This window comes from Ciconia boyciana, chromosome 7 (assembly GCF_034638445.1).
Source record: "Ciconia boyciana chromosome 7, ASM3463844v1, whole genome shotgun sequence".
Lineage (NCBI taxonomy): Eukaryota > Metazoa > Chordata > Aves > Ciconiiformes > Ciconiidae > Ciconia > Ciconia boyciana.
The window spans coordinates 29,720,889-29,741,120 of NC_132940.1; the positions used below are offsets into that span (position 1 = coordinate 29,720,889).

A 20,232-nucleotide genomic window follows, 5' to 3' on the forward strand; every position below is an offset into this window, starting at 1 on the left:
CTCCAGTGCAGGAGGCCAACTGCAGATTCCCCATGTCTGCAGTTGCTAAGGTGAGAAGTCCTTTGTCAGTTGATAGTATTATATTCAGACCCTTTGAACTGACAGGGGAAGACACATGCTAACATAAAAATGTATTGTGCTATAGTGAATATAGTGCTAGTATATCTCTATACAATCAATTTCTGTTCCTTTGGTCTTTGACATACAGACGCTTCACAGGATGGATTAAAATTTCACATATTCGAGTAGTCTCATTGCGTAAAGCAAAACTTTCTTTGTGAGGCTGGGGCCTCAAGTATCTTTTTATTCTTTTTGGAAAAGCTGTCAGATCTGTGAGAAACTTGTAGATAATCAGTGACCTTCTAAATAACAAAACTGTAATGTTTTCACAATAAGAAGAATACAATTGAATTTTTTACCTTTCTTCCAAGACTTTGCCAGTAAGAGTATGCTGGTGCTTGCATAGGAACAGTATCTTGAATAATACGGAACTTAATTCTTGTTATCTGGAAGACTCAAGAACTCACCCAATATTTAACTCCACTTTTTGGGCTTAGTAGATTTGAACCCCAGCTTTGTGCTTCAGTGACTTTGAAACATGGGTAAAACCAGTTTCCATTTCAATGCAGTGAATCATCCCTTTCTCAAAATGAAAGGTAGCATCCTGCATGATTTTTTTTTTTCTGCCTTTGAGCGGGAGCATTTTGAATATAGCTGCACTATCCATTCAGAACTGAGGCTGCTGCGCTATGGAGCTGTGCACCCACGGAGCCAGGAGCATGGAAAACCTCCACCTATTTCTATTCCCACTGAATTTGAAACGGGGAGATTGGAAGGGCGGTTTTAGAGCAGGGAAGTCTTGAATATTTTCTAGTAATTGTAATTGGAGCAGTTGATGTAGTTTAATGAAATATAGTGCAGATATGGCAAAAATGATGCATGTCCTTCTACAGATTTACATTTAATTGTATAGTATTTAATGTATGTAGCTTGCTGGAGACTTCTAAAGGAACAGCTTTGTGTGGAATTTTTTCCACCTACTTTGGAAGTAGATGTTTTCTTAGTTTGATTCAGACTAAGAACCACCTCTCCTAATTTCCAGTTTCTTGTAATAATGGTAGTTAATTCTTCTTCTATCTCTTGCTTTCTTCCTTGGTCATAGCTTGACCCAAAATGTATTTCTTTTGTGGAGTAGCTTTATCTTCCTTCAGGGATAATCCTATTGCCTCCTGTTTTCTCTCTCATCTGAACTTCGAATTGATTTATCTCTCCTTTGTGTAGTATGGGATATTAAAACCAATTATATTCCAATTTCTGTATGAATTCATATAAGTTCAAGTATGATTGGTTGTAGGACATCCTAAATGACAAAATACTTTTTTTTTTTTTCCTGTTGGAAGGGCAAGCCTCAAAAAAAATACATATCTAAATTTATGAGTATGTTGTCTACCCAGTGGCTATGCTTTGTCTTTTATGAGTGGCAGTACTGCAGTGAGGTGTTTACTGTGTATGTTTCGGTCTGTCTTGCATAGAGCTCCAGGCAAAGAAATTGAGCCCGGGGCTCCAGATGTGCAGCTTCATTTTTGTCTGTAGCTGTAACATTAAATAACTCAATCTAAATTAGTCATTTATTAGTCATTTGGTTTAGAAATCATCATTATACTTCCTTCTTTGTTTCCTAGAAAAAAGATGTATCCATATTTCAGGTGTGGTATGTACTTAGCTTTTTTGGAAAGAAAAAAAAAAACAGCTATAGTGAGATCGGGATTTTAAGTTAGGCTTATGGTATGAAGCCAGTTCCAAATAACATAAAGGTGGCACAAGAGGCGTTATTAGTATGTAATTAATATCATAATATATTATTTACAATGCTTGGTCTCCTTGAGTATGAGCAGATTTGAAAATTCTTTCAGGTTCTCTTGATAAAATAAACTGATCTATCCAATATGATTTATATTTACATATGTAAATCAAACCAATATGTGTCTAAACCACACATGGAGTAACTTAGTCCAACTGTTTCAGAGCTGGTTGCAAGGAATAATGTGGGATAGAGGTAAGCAGACATACCTTTCTATCACTCTTTTCCTAAGATCACTGCTGATTATCATACATGTGAATAAACTCTTGATTTCAGTGTTTTCTGATAAGTGTGAGACAGTGTATAAATCTGATATTCAGTTTGTGACATTCTTATCCATCTAGATTTCTTATTTGCCTAATTTTGCAGCAGATTTGACTTGAGAGTATCAGAGTTCGAAACTGAAATAAAGATTCACTCTGCCATTTTAATAGGTATTTACCTTTGTTTGTGTTCTGGTTTTGATTTAGTGTAGTTAATGTTTTACACATGAGTTGGATAGGTTATATTTCATATCTGATGTGGAGACATTGATGACTTCATTAGAAATTCTGGCTACTTGAATTACTGATAGTGTTACATTTGAATAATTTAGTCCATAATTTATATTCTCATTTTTACTTTAGCATTTGAAAACTGAATACTGCTACTGCAACTCAAATTGGCATTTCAGTTTTACAGCTTTAGGGTTTCTCTCTTGTTATCGTGGAGCTAACGGAGGATTTTTTCATTTTAAGCTCACAAACTCAACCAAAATGTAGGACCTGATCTCATGGTCAAAAAATCGTTTGTTTGTTTTTTTCTTTAGCTCCTGCTACTAGTACCATTTAGATCTTTAACGTTAGTAAGAACTAAATATGGAATTCAGGCGTTGGTCCACAGAACTGGCACATGGCTTCTTATTAATGTTCAAAGGCTAAAAATCTGAAGCCATTTTGAACTCAGAACCCATCATGTATTTATTTCCCTCTCTAATTTGCAGAAAACTAGTTGTGAAAACAGCCCAAGGGACCTGATATTTTTCCATCCCAGCTGCTCCAGCTGAACTACAGCTGCAAAAAAAAAAATCTAAGTATTGTTTCTATAAACTGTTGAGTGTATTTTATAACACAGTAATTCCCACAAAATCAGTAACTGCAGTTAATGACCGGTTTGTTAAGGCATTAACTGCACTCAGCTGGGAATGACCAATTTCTCTGGAATGGCTGTATAAGAACTAAGGATAATTCAGTAACACTTTCAAATAATTATTTGGTTAATTAATGGTAAATTCTTGTGGAAATCCTATCAAAGTACTTGTGACCTCCACATTTAATATCCAATGAGTTCATTATGATTCATGTTTTATTACCATAAATACCAGAAGAATCCATAATGACTAGGCCATTATTTTCCAGGGCTGCCCTTACTGCTTTAGGCCATTTGGCTATTCCACCTTCAGTCATAAAAAGCTTGATGCTCAAAACTACCAGCATTTGTAGGCCACAACTTTCTGGCACCCCACCAAAACCTTGGTGATTTTTATGAACACGTTTGGCAGAGATCTGTTTTTTCTTTTCTTTGTCTTGCTTTTTCTAGTTAGGGGAATAATTGATGCCTACTGTACCAAGTCGTAAGGAAGTCTTTCTTGCTGTGTCTGCTTTTTCATGTGTGGCCTTCAGTAGTGGTCAAAAATAGCAGAAAAGGTATCACTGCCATGCTTTGGAAAGCTGTTCTCCAGCCAGGTACTGGGCAGGGTTTGAAACTTTTACAGCCAAGTCTCTAAACAATGATTGACTTAGGGCTTTATTCATTAGCATTCAGATGAGTATAAAATAATTTAAAAAATAAAAGTAATCTTGGTACTGGCATATTCAAGTAATAGTCAATAGCTGCCAGTTTATAATTTTGGGAGTGAAGTCCCTATGTAAAAGGATGGCAGTCAGCCTGTTGGTGGATTTTTCAGTCTGTCCCTTCTTACCCTTTTATACAATCTTCAGCCTGCAAGATAGTGCTTAGTGTTTAAAACACTGTAGCTGTTGAATCTGTTCTCTTCCTTATCTTAGACAAACTAGTTATGCACAGTTTCCAGACAACTTTCCAATAGGCTGTATGCTTTCTAATTGAGTGTGAGATTAACAATTACCTTAAATCATGCTGGCTGTGCTTAGAAACAATCACGTCCTCTTGATTTTCCTGAAGCGTTTGATTCTTTGTTTCATGAGTTACCACTGTTCTGCATGAGAACTGAAAAAAGTCAGGAGGTTCTGCTTTTTCTCCACCAAAGTGCTTCCATAGGGAAAGTGGGACAGTGAAGCTTCCAGAGATCAGCCTGAAATTCTGTCCTTTCTGGAAAATTAAAATGAAGTGAAACTTAAAATGCTTACACCATTAAATACTTAAAAGCTGTTTTAGCTGCACACTGTTTTCTTTTAACTTCAGTTCTATAGTTTATTTTCATGTCCAGGTTAGTGGAATTCAGGGTTTTTTTCCATTTATTCACAATTGAAAATACTTCCATGCTGAGCCTGTGAGTTAAATGCTCTAAACCTCTCTCTGTTCCCTGTGTTGACAGTAGGACAGTGGAATTCAGGGAAAATGGGTCAGTTAACTGCAGAGAAAGAGGGAATTTAAATTCAACTCTTTTTTAAACTATAGTTGTCTTTGCCTTCGGTGTATCATGAAATCTCCTTTATGGAACATACTTTGGGAGAGTGATTTAGGTGCCAGTTATTAAGAGCCAACTCGTTAAGAGTTCATTCAGAGAAAATAAATTGATTTGAATTCTACATATTCTTCACACTTTAGGTTGAGTACCTAGGTCTTTTTGATTATTTTTGGCTGTTTAGAAACTGAGGCAGTGCTGTCATTCAGTGCTGATACTAAAGGTGTTCTTCAGGCATCAGAAGGGTTATTGTGACAGAGTGGACCTTTGAAAAAAGGGGAGAGAAAACTATGCAAAGAGTTTCTTCTCAAAAAAACCAGAAGGCCTTTGCTGCTACAGTAGGCTATTTTATTTGAAAATAAGCTACCAGTGTTGCCAAATACCAGGAAATAAACTGCTACCAAATGTAAGGCTTTATCTTAACTGATGCTTTATCTTAGCACAAATAAAGCTTTGCAAAAATAGGGAGGGGAAAAAACCCGTGAAGGACAGAGGTTAAACAGATATGAAGTACCATCATTCTTGTGGACAGTTCATACCTGCTGAAGGTCTGGTCCAACTTCCCTCTAGTTAGTTTTTCCTGTTACTGTTCTGGGGAGCCAACTTTCCTCCATCTTATACTGGTTTGCCTTTTACTTCACATAGTGTTTCCTGCATTATCCAGCAAAGTGTAATTGTAATTTGAGACTTAAATTTGAGTCTTGATGTTTGAGTCTTAAATGGAGCCATGGAAGAAGTGTTAAGAGCAGTGTAAACAGCTTTTGTTTCCTAGCCCCATGAAATTTGAGGGCATAATTTACTCTTTAAATTTTTATATTTGCTTAGGAGAAGCCTTTAGCTGATGTATGGCAAGTTTTTTATGTAATTGTTAGATTTACAATGTCACTACAAGTGAATATGTAGGTAGGATGACCAGTCACAAGAGAAGCACAAAAAATAATAAATACTTCATTTTGTTTGCTTAAAACAGAATGGGTGTGCTTTAGCAACTGTAGTACTGTCTGTGCTCTTATTTTAATAGCCAGAGTAGCTTTCAAAGTTGGGCATTATCTTTTCTCCAGCTGTTAAGTGCATGGAAGGTTGTGGTACAAGTCAGTTTTGTGGGTTTTTTTTTTTTCAAACAGGTAAGAATACAGAAGTATCTTGAAAGGTCAGCTATGTTTTTAGGTTTGGCATAGGAAAGAATACTTCACTGTTGTATGGCAACTGCCAGAAGGATTTCATGGGTCTTTTTTGGTAATTCAATTTTGAAAAAAGGCACAAATTTGCATTTTCAGGATAAAGGCATCATATCCTTGCTGCTCAAAGGAAATTCCAGCTCCCAATGATGTATGCAGAAGAAAAATTTAACTGTGTTGATTGCTGTTTGCGGTCTTGATGCTTTGCCAGTGTTAAACAGATATGTTCCAACTTAGCTTAAATAGAAGTGGAAGGTAGGATATTTCTGATCAGTTGTATAAGAACTGTGAATACATTCTGAGTTGGTGACCTTATTACATCCTGGTCTAACTAATATAAACATTCAGGCGAGTGTTTTATGCCATATATAGCCAGTATCCTGCTAATGTAGGGCTAGAGGAGAGCTCAAGAGAATGCTCAGCACAGATTTCAGCAGTGAGTCAGGATCAAGCATGTCTGTGTTCTTAACAAACACTTGTATGTTTGTCTAAGTTGGTTTTATAGAACCTTTCAGTTAAATACTTCACAGCCTACTCACATTAACTGCTCCAGATTTTCTTGAGAATCTTTTTCTCTTTGGTAAGTATTAATGTGAAAATATACTATTGATGTCTTTGAAATGTACAAAACACAAAAGGCACCCACAGCATAATATTATCGTTTAGGCTAATAAAACAATTGGTGTGTGATTTACTTGAAAGGCACTGAATTCCTTCTACAACACTTTTTAGTGGTAGTTCTTATTTTTCTCTCTGGCATTGGTGCATTCTTTATCATTTCACTTGGAGACAGGCTTGTTGTTTCAACAGGAATATCTACAGCTAATTTGGCATTACATTTGACATTTAATTTCCTAGCTGGAAACTGATGAAGACTTTCTCTGGATGGCCTGTCATTGTTAAGTGTTTCTTTCATGAAATATATTTCTTGAGAAGTGAGGTTGAAGAAATCTTTTGAGGCGCTGGGGAGAGGGGAGTAGTTACGTTGCCTTTGTTCCCTCTTTGCACAAATACATTGTTCATTTGGATAGGCCAGGTGAGACCCTTTCATTAATGTTGCATTTCTGATTTAAGTTTTCCCTCTATTAGGATTTTTGTGCTTTTTGTTTTCCCCCTTTAAATGTTTGCAATACTTAAAATACCAGGCTTCTATTAATATGGATTTTTTTCTCCTTCTAGCAAATGAAAACTACAAACAAGTAGCAATGTGTATTCTGTATCACATAAGTATGGATGATCGCTTTAAATCGATGTTTGCATACACTGACTGTATCCCACAGGTATGTGCTTTTATACATGACGAGGTGGTAAGATGCATCTTTCCCTCTGCACGTCTTTTCCTCACTCATAGCAGAGCTCGCACTGACACCCACAGGTGAAAGTGGGAACAACCGCAATGCTGCTGGGTCGGTAGTGAACCACCTACTCGTCGGGCAGTCTGGCTGTTTTTGCTGTCTTTTAATGGTCCCCAGAAAGAGGATAGGTGATATATTCTCTGTCGGTGCTGCTAGCACTTGAGCTGCATCAATGAATTGGTAAAAATACAGGTGACCTGATGAATTTCTACAGAAGATCGGGAATGGTTGAAAGAGATTAAAGCTTGAGCACAGCAGGTCCTTAGGGAACCTCGTGGAAAGCATTTCCTTTACTGTTTTAGAAGGCATTCTTTTCTGATCCCATTGGGTATCAAAATTTCAACATCTCCAGTGTTACAGGATATGAACTGGAAACCAGCCAAGCAGTGTTACATTGCTACATGACAATTCCTTTTCCAACTGCCAGCATGCACAACAGGGGAGACTTGATGACTATGGAAGGCTCTTCACCGATCTTTCAGGCTACAGTTTGTTGCATAACTTTTTGTCTCCAGTCATAATCTTTGATCCAAGCACAGACACAATATCACGGGTTTTGGGGATTTGTTTTGTGTTTTGTGTGTAAAGTTTTTTTGTGTATTTTGTTGGGGTTTTGTTTTTGTTTTTTTTAATAAGTACCAAATCCTCTCTTACTGAACTTTTTCTCAGTCCTGATGAGGCTGGAGTTGAGAAAGCCTGGGTTGCATAAGTGTAAAAGCTCGACGGTAGCTTTTTCAGAATTGCACCATGATACCTTCTTTCCTGCCAAACATGTTTTTAACATCAAATACATCCAGAATGGGAAGTTGCCATGGAAAGTTTTCAGAATGTTTCTGGTCATTATCTCATGACAAAAATTGTGATGTTTTTCCAAATACAGGAGGATTTTGGAGAATAGAGAGGGGAGAACTGGTGGGAATAAGTAGTACATGTTACAAAATGGTCTTGTAAACATCCTGCTGACTACCTTTTCTGCCGCAAGAAGCAACTATATGTTAAGGCATTTGCATGATATAAGGAACCTGCTTTGTTCTGAGCAGTTACCAGCCAAAGCAGAATTCACGCACTGTGTTTCAGGGCTTGCTTATGACGTGCTTTCAGGGAATCTTGGCATGGCTTTTAGACCCCTAGTGCCAAATGTAAAGGGCTGTGGAAACTTCAGTGATATCATACTCTGAGCTTTGGTGAACATCATTGTTCTGATAGGCAGTGACTGCTCAAAGTAGTGCTTGCAGAGCTGTATCCAAAGACTAATGGAGCAGGAAGCAAGTCCACTGCCTTCTGCCTTCATTGGACTTTGGCTATAACTACAAAATTCAAAGGATACCTATGGCTATTGATGCTTCAGTGGTCGAGGTAATTATTCACAGATCGCATCTGCCAACTGTTCCAAAAGGACAAGCTGGACAATCGGAGCTTAAATTTTATTAATGAATGTTCAAAACTAGAACAGTTATTAGAGAAGACAGGTTAGCAGAAAACATGGGGAAGCAGATAAGGCATCAGGAGAAGAAAATGACCTTTTTAAAAGGACTCCCTGCCATCTGATTCTACCCTGGAAAACGAAATTCTCTTTTCAATAGTAGTACGTGCCCTTCTGTGGGTTTGTTTCCTTTTGAGGAAAGCTGTATATCTAAACTGGCAAATACTCAATAATGAGTGTTTAGCTGTTGTGGAAAGTGATTGGAAAAATCCATCCCCCAGTGTCGTTGTGAACAGGCGAAGTGCTTGACAAGGGCTTGCGCGTGCTGTCCCAGGTAAACATCCTTGTGGATTGTAGGAGTTAGTGGGTGCTATTCTAGTAACAGTTAAAAGTGAGTATTAACAGTTCATTCTTGTTTAGACCTCAGCAATGCGTGTTTTGTTTAAATAGGTGCAAATGCCATCCAGATGCTTATAAAGCCTTTATTGGTAATAACCTGGCCAATCAAAGGGCATGGTTAGGCAGTGATGTCATGGTGATATTTAATATTTTACCGCAAAGCAGTGTGCAAGGTTCTCTGCAGCTACCCACATGTTTTCCACCACAGTTGTCCTGTTTGGCCGCTCTTTGATCTATAAGCTTCTTTTCAGCTTAATGCTGGTAAATGTCCTCTCTTGACAGCACCCTTTGCTCCTGTCCGCCATTATCTGCTGAAGTTCAGAAACCAGAGCATCACTTCAAACAGCAGAGTTAGGGAGTAGCCGCTCAGGAGAGATTCCTGAGGCATGCAGTTCTGGCATAATCATTCAAAGATGTTTGAGCTGGGCTTGGGGAGGGGGTTGGACAGAGGTGTATGTGAACAGAGAGCTGTGGGGGTTGGCCTCTGGTCACTGGTAAATAAGTGAAGGCAGGTGCCAGAGAGTCTAGACACAGTGATTTCAGTCCTAGTCTGTGGTATCTGATACTCAATATGGGACTTGTCTGATTGAACACTACTGCCTCTTCATTGCACATGCTGCAGTCTTTTTACTGCCTTCCTGTTAAATCAGTAAAAGATGACAATGGACATAGTAAAAGCAGAACAAATTTAATTTTAATATTTCCTATTTGGCAGCAATTACTCTTCCTTTTGAAGTGGCACAAGAAGCAATCAAATTAAATGAAGACATAATGGGAAACATGGAGCTCGTACGAAACTATTATTTTAAAATTTGAACGGCTTTAATTGAAACTGGATATATTTTTTCTTTTTATGGAGAAGTAGTTCAGTAATTAAGTGTAATCCCATCTTGTTAAACATCTAATTTCCACAGATTTTGTATTGTGTAAGTAATGAGAATGCTTCCCTTCAAATTATTTGAAGGGTTTTAAAAATCTGTTTTTAAAGGTTCTGTAACAGAAGAGTTGCAGGGGGTGATTTTTGAATGCTAGTGTTCTACTTGTTAAGTGGCAACTTTCTTCTCTGGTTAATTCACTCTTATGTGGCTGTCAGGCTTACGGATTTAATAAACTAGGGATTTTATAAGTTCTTAAAACAACCTAGGGAAACCCAATTCTACCTTTCTAAGAAAGGGAGGAAGAAATCAGTGATAGCTTTTAAATTAGTACATGAAAGTGCCAGAAAGAGATGAATAACTATGTCGTAACCTAATTTTGTTGGGTTTTTGTTTTTTATTTGGGGTCCATTTGGAATGACAGCCTGCTATCTGGTAATAGATAAACATACAGGATTGCTCTAATAAAATACTTTGGAGTGAAATTCCTGCAATCCTATTGTTCCTTCTTTCCCCCACTCTAAATGGGTTGTTTACCCACTTTTAGTGTTTAATGCATTATAAACTGTCTTTCCACCAGGGGGCAAGCACGAAAATATTTAATGATTAGTTGTTGTGTTCTTCTGCCCCCACCCCTTTTTTGACACACTGAGCTATGTTTTTTGTATCTTATGTCCGCATTATCTTTAGGTTCAGTTGTTTCTATTTCCAGTAATCTCAGTCTTGTCATCGCAGTGCTTTGCATTATAATCTTGAAGTGTCTTATGAACTGAGCAGGTTTTAGGAGCAAATAGGGTGATGTCCTGCAGCCCCTCAATGAGGAAGCCGTGCAACTTGTTGGCCATGGTTAGAAACAGAGAAAAAGAAATGGCTGTATTTGAGTCATGTTTGTATATTCAAATTGTATATTGTAATTGTATTCAATTGTATATAGGTAGCCTGTGATGTAATGGACAATACAGGTGCCAGATGTATAAAATGATGGCAGTCCATAGGTTATCTGCCTAAGGAATCATCTGGGAATTCACTGACACTTACTGAACAGTTGGAACAGCATTATAGGCAATTGTCTACTTATGTTAACCCAGGTTGCTCTGTCCTGATACCAAAAGAACAGGACTAGTACTGAGAAGTCTTTGGTATATGGCAGTGTTCAGCTCTAGCAATGGAAGCTGCAAAGATAAAGCACACTGTTGCAGATACACCACAGATAATTTACCTATCAACAGAGTAACCTCAAAGCAAAATAGTAGTAGAATTATTCTGTAATTAAGTATCTGTTTAGAGAGTCATAATTTTATTAAACAGCCAGGTATTAATCCCACTTTCTGTGGAACTAAGTTGTTTTTTTCCTATATTAAATCTGGCTAAACTTTCAAAACAAATTTATCCATTCACAAGTTCAAAAACCAGGAAAAATAAAAAATTCAGTGGTAGCAATAAAATGTAACTAACCCAAGTTACTTTAAGGTGATGAGTGACTGCCGGTTTTGGCACTTTATAAGCATTGTTATCCCCAAATAATGGAACCATACATCTTGTGCCCTTGACCTTTATAACTTTACTGTGCCTGTAGAAATGCTGAATATTAATTTTAAAAAAAAAAAGCTACTGTAGTTGACATCATAACGCTGCTCTTCTAATGCTTTGGAAAGATTAATGACTTAAGTGTGTTTGTGTTTCTTGGCAGTTAATGAAGATGCTTTTTGAATGTCCTGATGAACGAGTTGACCTGGAACTTATTTCTTTCTGTATTAACCTTGCTGCTAACAAAAGAAATGTACAACTTATCTGTGAAGGTAAGCATACTGAAATTTTACTGTTTTCTTGGAGATGACAACACTTTATATGTATTTTTTTATATACTTATATATATAAATTATGTATATTTGAGTTATTTATACATTTATATATGTATATGTATTTTAGAAAAATAAAATGTACCTGTTTGGGTAATGTTTGCAAGCAAATGGCCACATCCTCCCCAAGTGGAACATTATTATTCAGTAGCTCTGTTATTCAGTAGCTCTAATTTTTACTTGTCCTCAAAATTTTCACTATGAACTACTGTAATAAATTGCTAGACTTTGGATTCTATGGCCAGCAATTCCACTTTTAAATTGTCTGCATAGCTCTGTAGAAGGGGGAGCAGGGAGATCCAATTTGATATTAAAGGTAGAAATGAAATTCAAGCTAGTAGGACTTATTAGATAGGCAAGGTGATCATTTGGAATCATAATTGTAACAGTGGGACTTGCCCTGTGCAATCAAATACTTCAGATCTGTGTATGTCTGTTATGTGTGTTCCCATGTAATGTCTACATGACTGGTAAATAACCTTGTAAAACCATAACAATGTATTTATTCCATGGAGTGGGAAGATGAGTCTCTGAGCTAGTACCAACAGCTGTGCTGCATCTCCACTAACTGCACTGATGATAGGATCATGGTTCAGAACCTTTCTTGAACCTTTTATAGAACCTTTCTAGGTTCAGAACCTTTCTAGAACCTTTCTTGGTCTGAATAAATAACTAAGCATACCTGAAGCATTTAGTTATTTATCTGACTTTACGTGTCCCACCACCAGTACATGTGGTCATAGTAGTTATTTTAGAGAAGCTATAGAATTTAGACAGAGCAGGTCTTGACTTGTCTTTTCAACTTAAACTTGGAAGAAGAAATAGTTCCTGTCTAGATTCTTCACTTTTTCCTTTTAAAAGTTAAAGGTGTAGCTTTTTGTGTGTGGTGTTGTTGGTTTTTTAGATTTGGCCATTACTTTCCTCATTTTTTTTATTTGGAGGATTTCTGAAGTGTTTGTTTCTTTTCAGGAAACGGTTTGAAAATGTTAATGAAGCGGGCTTTGAAATTTAAGGACCCATTGTTAATGAAGATGATCAGGAATATTTCACAGCATGATGGGCCGACTAAAAGCCTGTTTATTGTAAGTATTATTGTAAGTACTATCTGTTACCTAATGTGGTCTCTGATTCTTCCTACTGGAAAAGACTGGCTTTGGAGAGCTGCTGTGTTTTGTCTTTACAGGGTGTCCACTTTAAGTTTTCTTGCTGTCATGGGTTGATTTATGTTTTGTTTTATAAGGCTATGTCAGTTGGTAGATCAGGGTTTGGATCCCTTACTACAGGGAAAACAGGTCTTAAGCTGTATCCAATAAGCCCATGTTCCAAAACAAACAAACAAAACCAAGCAAACAAAAAACCCAACTGCTGGGGGTGCACATCATAACCATTAACAGTTATCCTAAATCTCTGCTTTTAGAGCTAGAGGGCAAATCAAGTGGGGTTTTTTCCACTGTACCAAGTGGTTTGTATAAGTAGATACTCTAAAATTTTTGAATACTTAATATTCAGTTAACCATGTAAAGCTGCCCTTTCAAAAGAAGGGGGGGAAACAACATCCTAATTGTGGAAACTGTAAACATACTGTTAAAATGAAGATTGAATATCAAGTTGTCTTAAAGCAGTATGGAATTAGGAAGTAGAATCCATGACTCACCTGTTAATGCCTCCTGAAAATCTTGTGGTTATTTCTCAAAATCTTTAGGAAGAGGACTCCTATTACTGTCACTAATGCAATATGGTGTTCACTATCTTCCTTCCCTTATTTTCTAACACCTTTCTCAAACTGTGTGTGTAGTAGCTACTTTTAGAACATCTGAACAAATGATCTACATCCCTTTAAAGTGAAAGGATCGAGAGGAAGAATGCTGAAATGCTTTCCTGGATCATTCTTCAACTGAAACTGCCTTATTTGAGGAGAAAAGTCTCCTTAGCCTTCTTTTGAGAACTAGTTTTGATTTGACCAAGTTGTGAGTTTTTCAGAACCCCAGATTATTCACCTGTAATGTTTGTTGCTGTATTTTCCTCAGGATTATGTTGGTGATTTAGCAGCTCAAATATCAAATGATGAAGAAGAGGAATTTGTGATTGAATGCCTGGGAACACTTGCAAATTTGACCTTACCAGATCTGGACTGGGAACTTGTACTGAAGGAGTACAAACTGGTTCCATACCTCAAGGATAAACTAAAACCAGGTCTGTACAAAATTTGGTTAGTCTTTCAAAGTAGAATCTCTCGAAGAATACTTGGAGTGCACTTTCAGAATAGAGTCTGTTTACCTTTGTGATTGTTTGGGGAACCATAACACTGAAGAACAGAATCATATCTACAGATAAATATATGACTGCTACAAGATTAAGAATTTCTAAGAGGTAATATTTTCTGCCTTCTGACTTACCAGGTTCTGCAGAAGATGACCTCGTTTTAGAAGTGGTGATAATGATTGGAACAGTTTCTATGGATGACTCTTGCGCTGCTCTGCTGGCTAAATCTGGAATCATTCCTGCGCTCATTGAGCTTCTAAATGGTATATTGCCATGTTTGACTTTAGGTCTTGTTTTTCCAGAGAAGTTTAGTTGACGTAGCTGTGCTGTAACTGAATGCACCATTCATTTTCTCTTGCAAGGCGGGGGTAGATGTTTTGTATATGAAAGGAGGAGCAATCACTCTGTTATTGATAGAGAGATACTGACTAGTGGTCTAATAGATTTGATTTTTTCCCACACTTCCACAACTCTTGCTGCAATCTGTGGTCTTTCTACTTGACTAGAGCAGGGAAGAAAACATTCATTTTGTGATGTCAGGAGATGAAATCTCACACATACCACTGAACTGTCTAGCTGACATGTAAGAGCTGGGCATTCTCTAAGCACCAAGAGCTTCTGGTTGTGACATCTGAAATTGCAGTTTTTGGTTTTTTTTTCCTTGCAGCTCAGCAGGAAGATGATGAGTTTGTCTGCCAGATCATCTATGTATTTTATCAGATGGTCTTCCACCAAGCCACCAGAGATGTCATTATCAAGGAAACGCGTATCTTTTTAAAGATTAAACATCTAGAATTACAGCACTTACTTTGCCATCACTGATGTTTGGCCTATATTTCTCTTGCATAAACCTCCTGATCTCAGAGGTTTCTTTGTAAATGGTTTCAGCTGAAGAAAAAATCCAAGCAACGTAGGCATGTAGAGGGACTGCAAGATTAATAGTAGAGATTAAAAGTTAGAAAGTTAGTTTGCTTTGAAACAGGGACAGGGGTAGGAGAGGGATCACTGGACCAGATGACCCATTAGTTCCTATCCAACCTGAATTACTGTATTAATTTGTTTTGCAAATCATAGTCAAAATCATAGTCCATAGAATAACTTACATAGAGCATAGACAAACTTCTTGCACTGCACCATTATACGTATATGTTGCATAGTCTGAAGTTATGTGCGTTAAAATACTTTAATAGCATTCTTTCTTATATCTGTCTCGACAACATAAATAATGCCTGCTCTGTAGTTTTTATCCACCTAATTGTTCTTTGAATTTTGTTTGGCATAAGTCTCCCAACTTCTTCCCACTATGGAGACTTTGATTTCTATTCCTGGCTTTCCTCTTTCACCTTTTTTTGCCTGTCTGTTGATGACTGAATCTGTTCTTCAGTTTCCTCATGTCATGGATCTATTGAACTTTTTTGTATGGTACTTATAACTCTTATTCAGTCTTTACTACTTATTCTTTCAATCACTGCTGATGCTGAGCTTATTCAAATGACCTGGAAACTGTGGAAAGAGACACTAGCTGTCTTTGTGGGCCTTAACTGAATGTTAAATGTTATTGAAACACAAAGAATAGGTTGAATGGGGCCCTTGTAGGCATAGCAGATTAGTGATTACTTTGCTAACAATATAAGGACTACATATTAATGTCCTTTTTTCTTTGGGCTCTGTGGAATATCTGAGAAACAATTTGGGATGTTGTTCTTTATCTCCTGTTTGGACTCCTAGGTGACTAGCTTTAAAAAAAGAAAAAAAAAAAGAGAAAGATTGCATCTATTTCTATATCTAATGATAAAACACCAACATTTGAACAACGCTTTTCTCATTCAAATTGAACGAGACTAGTATTAATGCTATCATTTGCACAATAGATTATCTTCAATATTTTTTGAGATACATACATTGGAAACCTTTTTTTAAAACAAGAAAACTCCCTAGGCATTACAAAACTAACAGTCCCAAAAGATTAAACCGGTCCACAGAATCTATGCCTTTTGGACTAGCACGTTAGGTGCATGGATTTCCTGTAACAGATCAGAATGTATTTTCTTTGTAAGAGACGTGTAATTTTTCTTCAGCAATTTTGAAGAATATTTGGGTATCTTAAAATGTGATTTAAAAAAAAAAAGTGGTTGGGGGAAGGCTGCTGAACTTCACATGTGTTGGAAAATTCCTGACTATGTTTCTTAATGAAATTTGCAGTTGGAAGATCCCAGGGCTGTGAAAAAAAAAAAAGCTTTTATCCTTAACAGTTTCTTTCCAGAGGCTCCAGCATATCTTATAGACCTGATGCATGATAAAAATGCTGAGATTCGCAAAGTTTGTGACAACACTCTGGATATTATAGCGGTAGGTCTGATTTTTTTTATCATCTGTCCTTCAAGAACATCTTTACATGAGATAATTGTAAAATAACTAAGTAGCGATAACTTGCAAATTGAGAATATTTTTCATGTGCAACTTTCTAATAACATAGGTAAAAGGTGAATTTTCATGGGACAATGACAATTGTTAACCTAGGCTGTGTACCAAACTTCCAAAAAGTGCATATATACTTTGAAAACTCATACCAGTTAGCTTTACGCTACAGCCACTTTTAAAGAGTGCTTTTATACTTAAATAAATTAGTCACATAAATTAGTCACATAAGGATGTTAAGCTTTCATTATTTCTTAATTCTTCAAACAAATGGCTTTTGTTACACAGCAGCTTTTATTCAGCTTTTCTACATCACCTGATGCCAGTATTTGTTTCAAAAAGGAAACGTGGGTGTTGATCCTAAAGCTGGTTGTTTTCTGCTAGGGAAACAGTCAGTATAATATTGAACTTTTTAATATTGTCTTCAACTCTTGGATACGTTTCCTTGAGCTACATGACTGACTTTGTCCAACTATCCATTGATCACAATTAACTTTTGGGACAGTTGTTTAGTATTAAACTACTAACTTGGAAAAAAGGTAGAATACTAAATTATGAAGTGCTATTGCTTCATCAGCTCTTATAGCATGTATAACCTGCTTCTGGGGATCCTTGACTCTAGAAGCACTAATGTGTTTTCTATGGTGTTCTTCATTGACGTAAAGACATTCTGAAACCAATTGCACTTAAAAGTTGCATTTAATTGTTAAAATTCCTCCTGGCCTTTTCAATTGGATTGACTTATATTGACAAAAATAAATTTTGTAGTGTCTTAGGATTGTACAGACTGTACATCCTTTTGGATGTACAGTAACTATCACAAAACTAAATCTTACAGCCAAAGAGAACTTGACTATGAGTCAAGAGTAGTGTCTGACTACCTTAATGCTTTTCCTATAATCTACTTAGTTTTTTCTTTAGTTGAATTACACATATTGCAGCTTGTTCTCTGAAAGGTTTAATATAGCCTAAGACCTAACTTAAGCTGCACCATACTACAGTCTATTTTGTCTTTTTCTGTTACACACATTAGTAATGCCTTCTAATTTAATATTCATCTAAAAAAAGAAGTAAAATGACATAACATTTTCTGTGTTGGAATTCTTTTTATCTGGCTCTGGTTTTGCTTCATGGAGGTATGGAATGAAAATCGTGCTCCACATCAAGAGTTGCCGTTGACATTCATTAAGGGCAAGATTTCAACTAAGATGGATTTGCACTTAGTACTTATTTATGATGGGCATTATGTTCAGCTTACCAAGATCAGTTATTTCCAGGGACATCTCCAGTGGAAACAGTAGAAAGATTTTTATCTTCTGGGTGAGGCTGGACAATCCCAGTGCTTCCAATGCTTGTTTTGTCTTGGGGCCAGTGCAATTTCCAAGTGCCTCGGGCGTTGATTTGTTCATAGTACATACATGGTACATATTAATATTTAGTTACTGAAAAATTAGGTTAGTAATATTATTAAGCAACATTTATAGAATCTGGAAGAATGAATACATTAAGACATAGCTTCATATTCAATATTAACATCTGGGTAAAATGTACTTGGCTTTTTTTTCTTCCTAAGAAGAGATAATCTTTATGCTAGCTGTGAGTAAATGAGTGCTGTGATAATGGATGGGAAAGGCTTCTCAGCTTGGAAGAAGTACTGGACAGGACTTCTAGGGCCTTGAGGAAGAATAAAGGGAGGAAATGATGTAGCACTGCTGTTATTGGGGGTAGGGGAGAAGATATCAAGCACATATTGAGAGTAGTTTGTGTGGTGGTAAATTATTTTCTTTGGTTGTGGAGCAGTGCCACACTTAGAATGATGTTCACTGGTAAGTTAGGAGAGTTCCCTTTCTAAGAGGGTCTTTTTAGCTTTATTATCTAGCTGTTGGGTTGTAAGTTGCATAAACCATAACTAACACCATGCCCCTTTGGGGAACAGGAAGCACAGTATACCCTCTTTTCTGGAGGATGGAGAACCACTAATTGATTGCTTTCTCAGCAATGTTGTAAGCTGGTTGCACACTGTCTCCCAGTACCAAAAATCACGGCAAAAAAGGCAATACATTCTAGATAGTGATGGAAGAAAATACGAAACAGTAAGTTATCAGAACCTCAGATCTTGATAGGTGTTTTGCCATTCAACTCAGAGGATATGGTAAAGCAGCCTGTAAACACTGAGGTGTTTGGTTGTGTGGCAATTTTACACAACCAGTGTTTTCTGAGGTGTCTGAGCAGTCTCTAAGATTGGTGAAACTTCTTATCTGTGCTAAATCCACAACAAGAAGAACTTAAGTTTTCAGTCTTGTTGTTCCATACGTGCTGACAGGATTAGTTCCTCTGATGATGGAAATCAGAAACTAGATGCTGGAGAAAAGAGATTTGAAAGTAGTTTTTTCTCAGGGAGACAAATGCTTCTTTCACTCATCAATAAGCTCTATATAGTGTGATTGAAATAGCACTGAAGAAAATCAGATGCCTTATAAGCCTTAGGGGAGATATGCTTTCTGTAGTAAAGTAATTGTCACAGAAATTATGGAAATGTTACACTAGTGATGATTTGTTTAATATAGCTTGGCTGGACTCTGCCATTGATGAACTGAAACAGATGTGCTGCTTTACAATAGTATGTACTGGGGAGTCTCGCCTTTGCACTGGTAGATACGAGAGATCCCTTTTGTCGAAAAGAAAGTCTGCGTTGATAATTTAGGAATGCTTCAGTCTCGTGTCACGTGCTGAGTCTTGACACCAAGGAGCTAGTTTAGTGTACTCGTACACCTAAAGCAGGACAGGTTACATGTCTCAGCTGAAACCCTGGAATCAACAGCTGGTGTAGGAGTCTCAAGCAAATGAAGTTCCCTTTTCCTCTGACTCAGGAGCCTGGACACCTGCAACTCAAAGCTTGTGGAAAGAAATGTCAGCTTACTCAAGATAGTTTTACTCTTCACCTCGGACAATATTATCAAGAGCTAAGGGGGTTATTTATCTCGGGTTTCTCATCCTTTTTCTGTTCCCAGCTCAGTCTAATAACAGTTAAATGATTTTCCTCATTTATTCAAAGGATATTTAATTAACCATAGCCAGATCCTTGGACTGTGTAGTCCAAGCCTTCCCCCTCCCCCATTTCCACCCATTTTCCTATTCAGTGTTTTTACAGCCTTGAATCCAGGCCTGCTGTACCATCTTGTTTCCCTTATGATCAAGAGTGGATTATTATGCTTCCTGCAGAAGCAAAATGTCTTCTAGATAGCTACAGCATTGTCCATGTGATTTAGTAAGGGCCTCATGCCTAAGGTGTTTTTCCAGCTCTTGTTCTTTGCCCCAAATATTTATAATGAATGCCAAACAACATTTGCCTTATATGGAAAGCTGTGTTAATGAACGGCTTGCATCTTTCCCTGTTAGCTAAGTGTCTTGACACAAATCTTCCATGTTGGAAATGCTGGAATTTCACATAAGAAGCAGGAATGTGCTGTGAACCCTCAGTGCTCTGGGACTTGGGGCCAGCTGTGGAAGATGTTGGCCAGCTCTCTTAGAATCAAGGAAGAGCAGACCACAGGGATTTGGTGGGGGCTTTATTTGAATAGGCAGCATACTCTGAAAATAGATAACCTTTGACTCCAGCTTGGTGTCCTCTTTCCATGAAGAGTGCTGTAGTCACTCCAGGAAAAAAGGTTCTCCCTTCACTTGTCAAGACTCCCCATTTCTGTGGTGTCTCTTGTTCCCCTGTTATCCTCTAACAATCATGAATACAGAGAAGTAGGTGGAAGAGCAGCTAGGGTGTGAGGCTGCAGGCTGAACTATTGACATGTGTTTTCACTGATCAACTTCTGCATTGTTAAATTTGCAATCAGTTTGCTTTGGTGCTGGTAGCTTTTTGTGGCAAAGAGCATGCACCCAGCAGGAAAGGCTCTATCAGGACTAGAAGAATAACCACACTGCAGGCAGCATTAGATAGGGCAGG

General features: G+C 37.3%; 1 protein-coding gene across 7 annotated transcripts in view; it reads left to right on the forward strand.

Annotated features, from left to right (window-relative positions):
* KIFAP3 (kinesin associated protein 3) overlaps positions 1-20,232 on the forward strand; it is a 72,117-nt gene that overhangs the window by 22,116 nt on the left and 29,769 nt on the right. For all 7 annotated transcript variants that reach the window (XM_072868703.1, XM_072868702.1, XM_072868701.1 and 4 more), the window contains 7 exons: positions 6,863-6,963; positions 11,426-11,534; positions 12,564-12,676; positions 13,622-13,787; positions 13,994-14,119; positions 14,524-14,622; positions 16,120-16,205. In XM_072868703.1, coding sequence (XP_072724804.1) covers positions 6,863-6,963; positions 11,426-11,534; positions 12,564-12,676; positions 13,622-13,787; positions 13,994-14,119; positions 14,524-14,622; positions 16,120-16,205 — 800 coding nt within the window. The remainder of the gene's footprint in view (positions 1-6,862; positions 6,964-11,425; positions 11,535-12,563; positions 12,677-13,621; positions 13,788-13,993; positions 14,120-14,523; positions 14,623-16,119; positions 16,206-20,232) is intronic.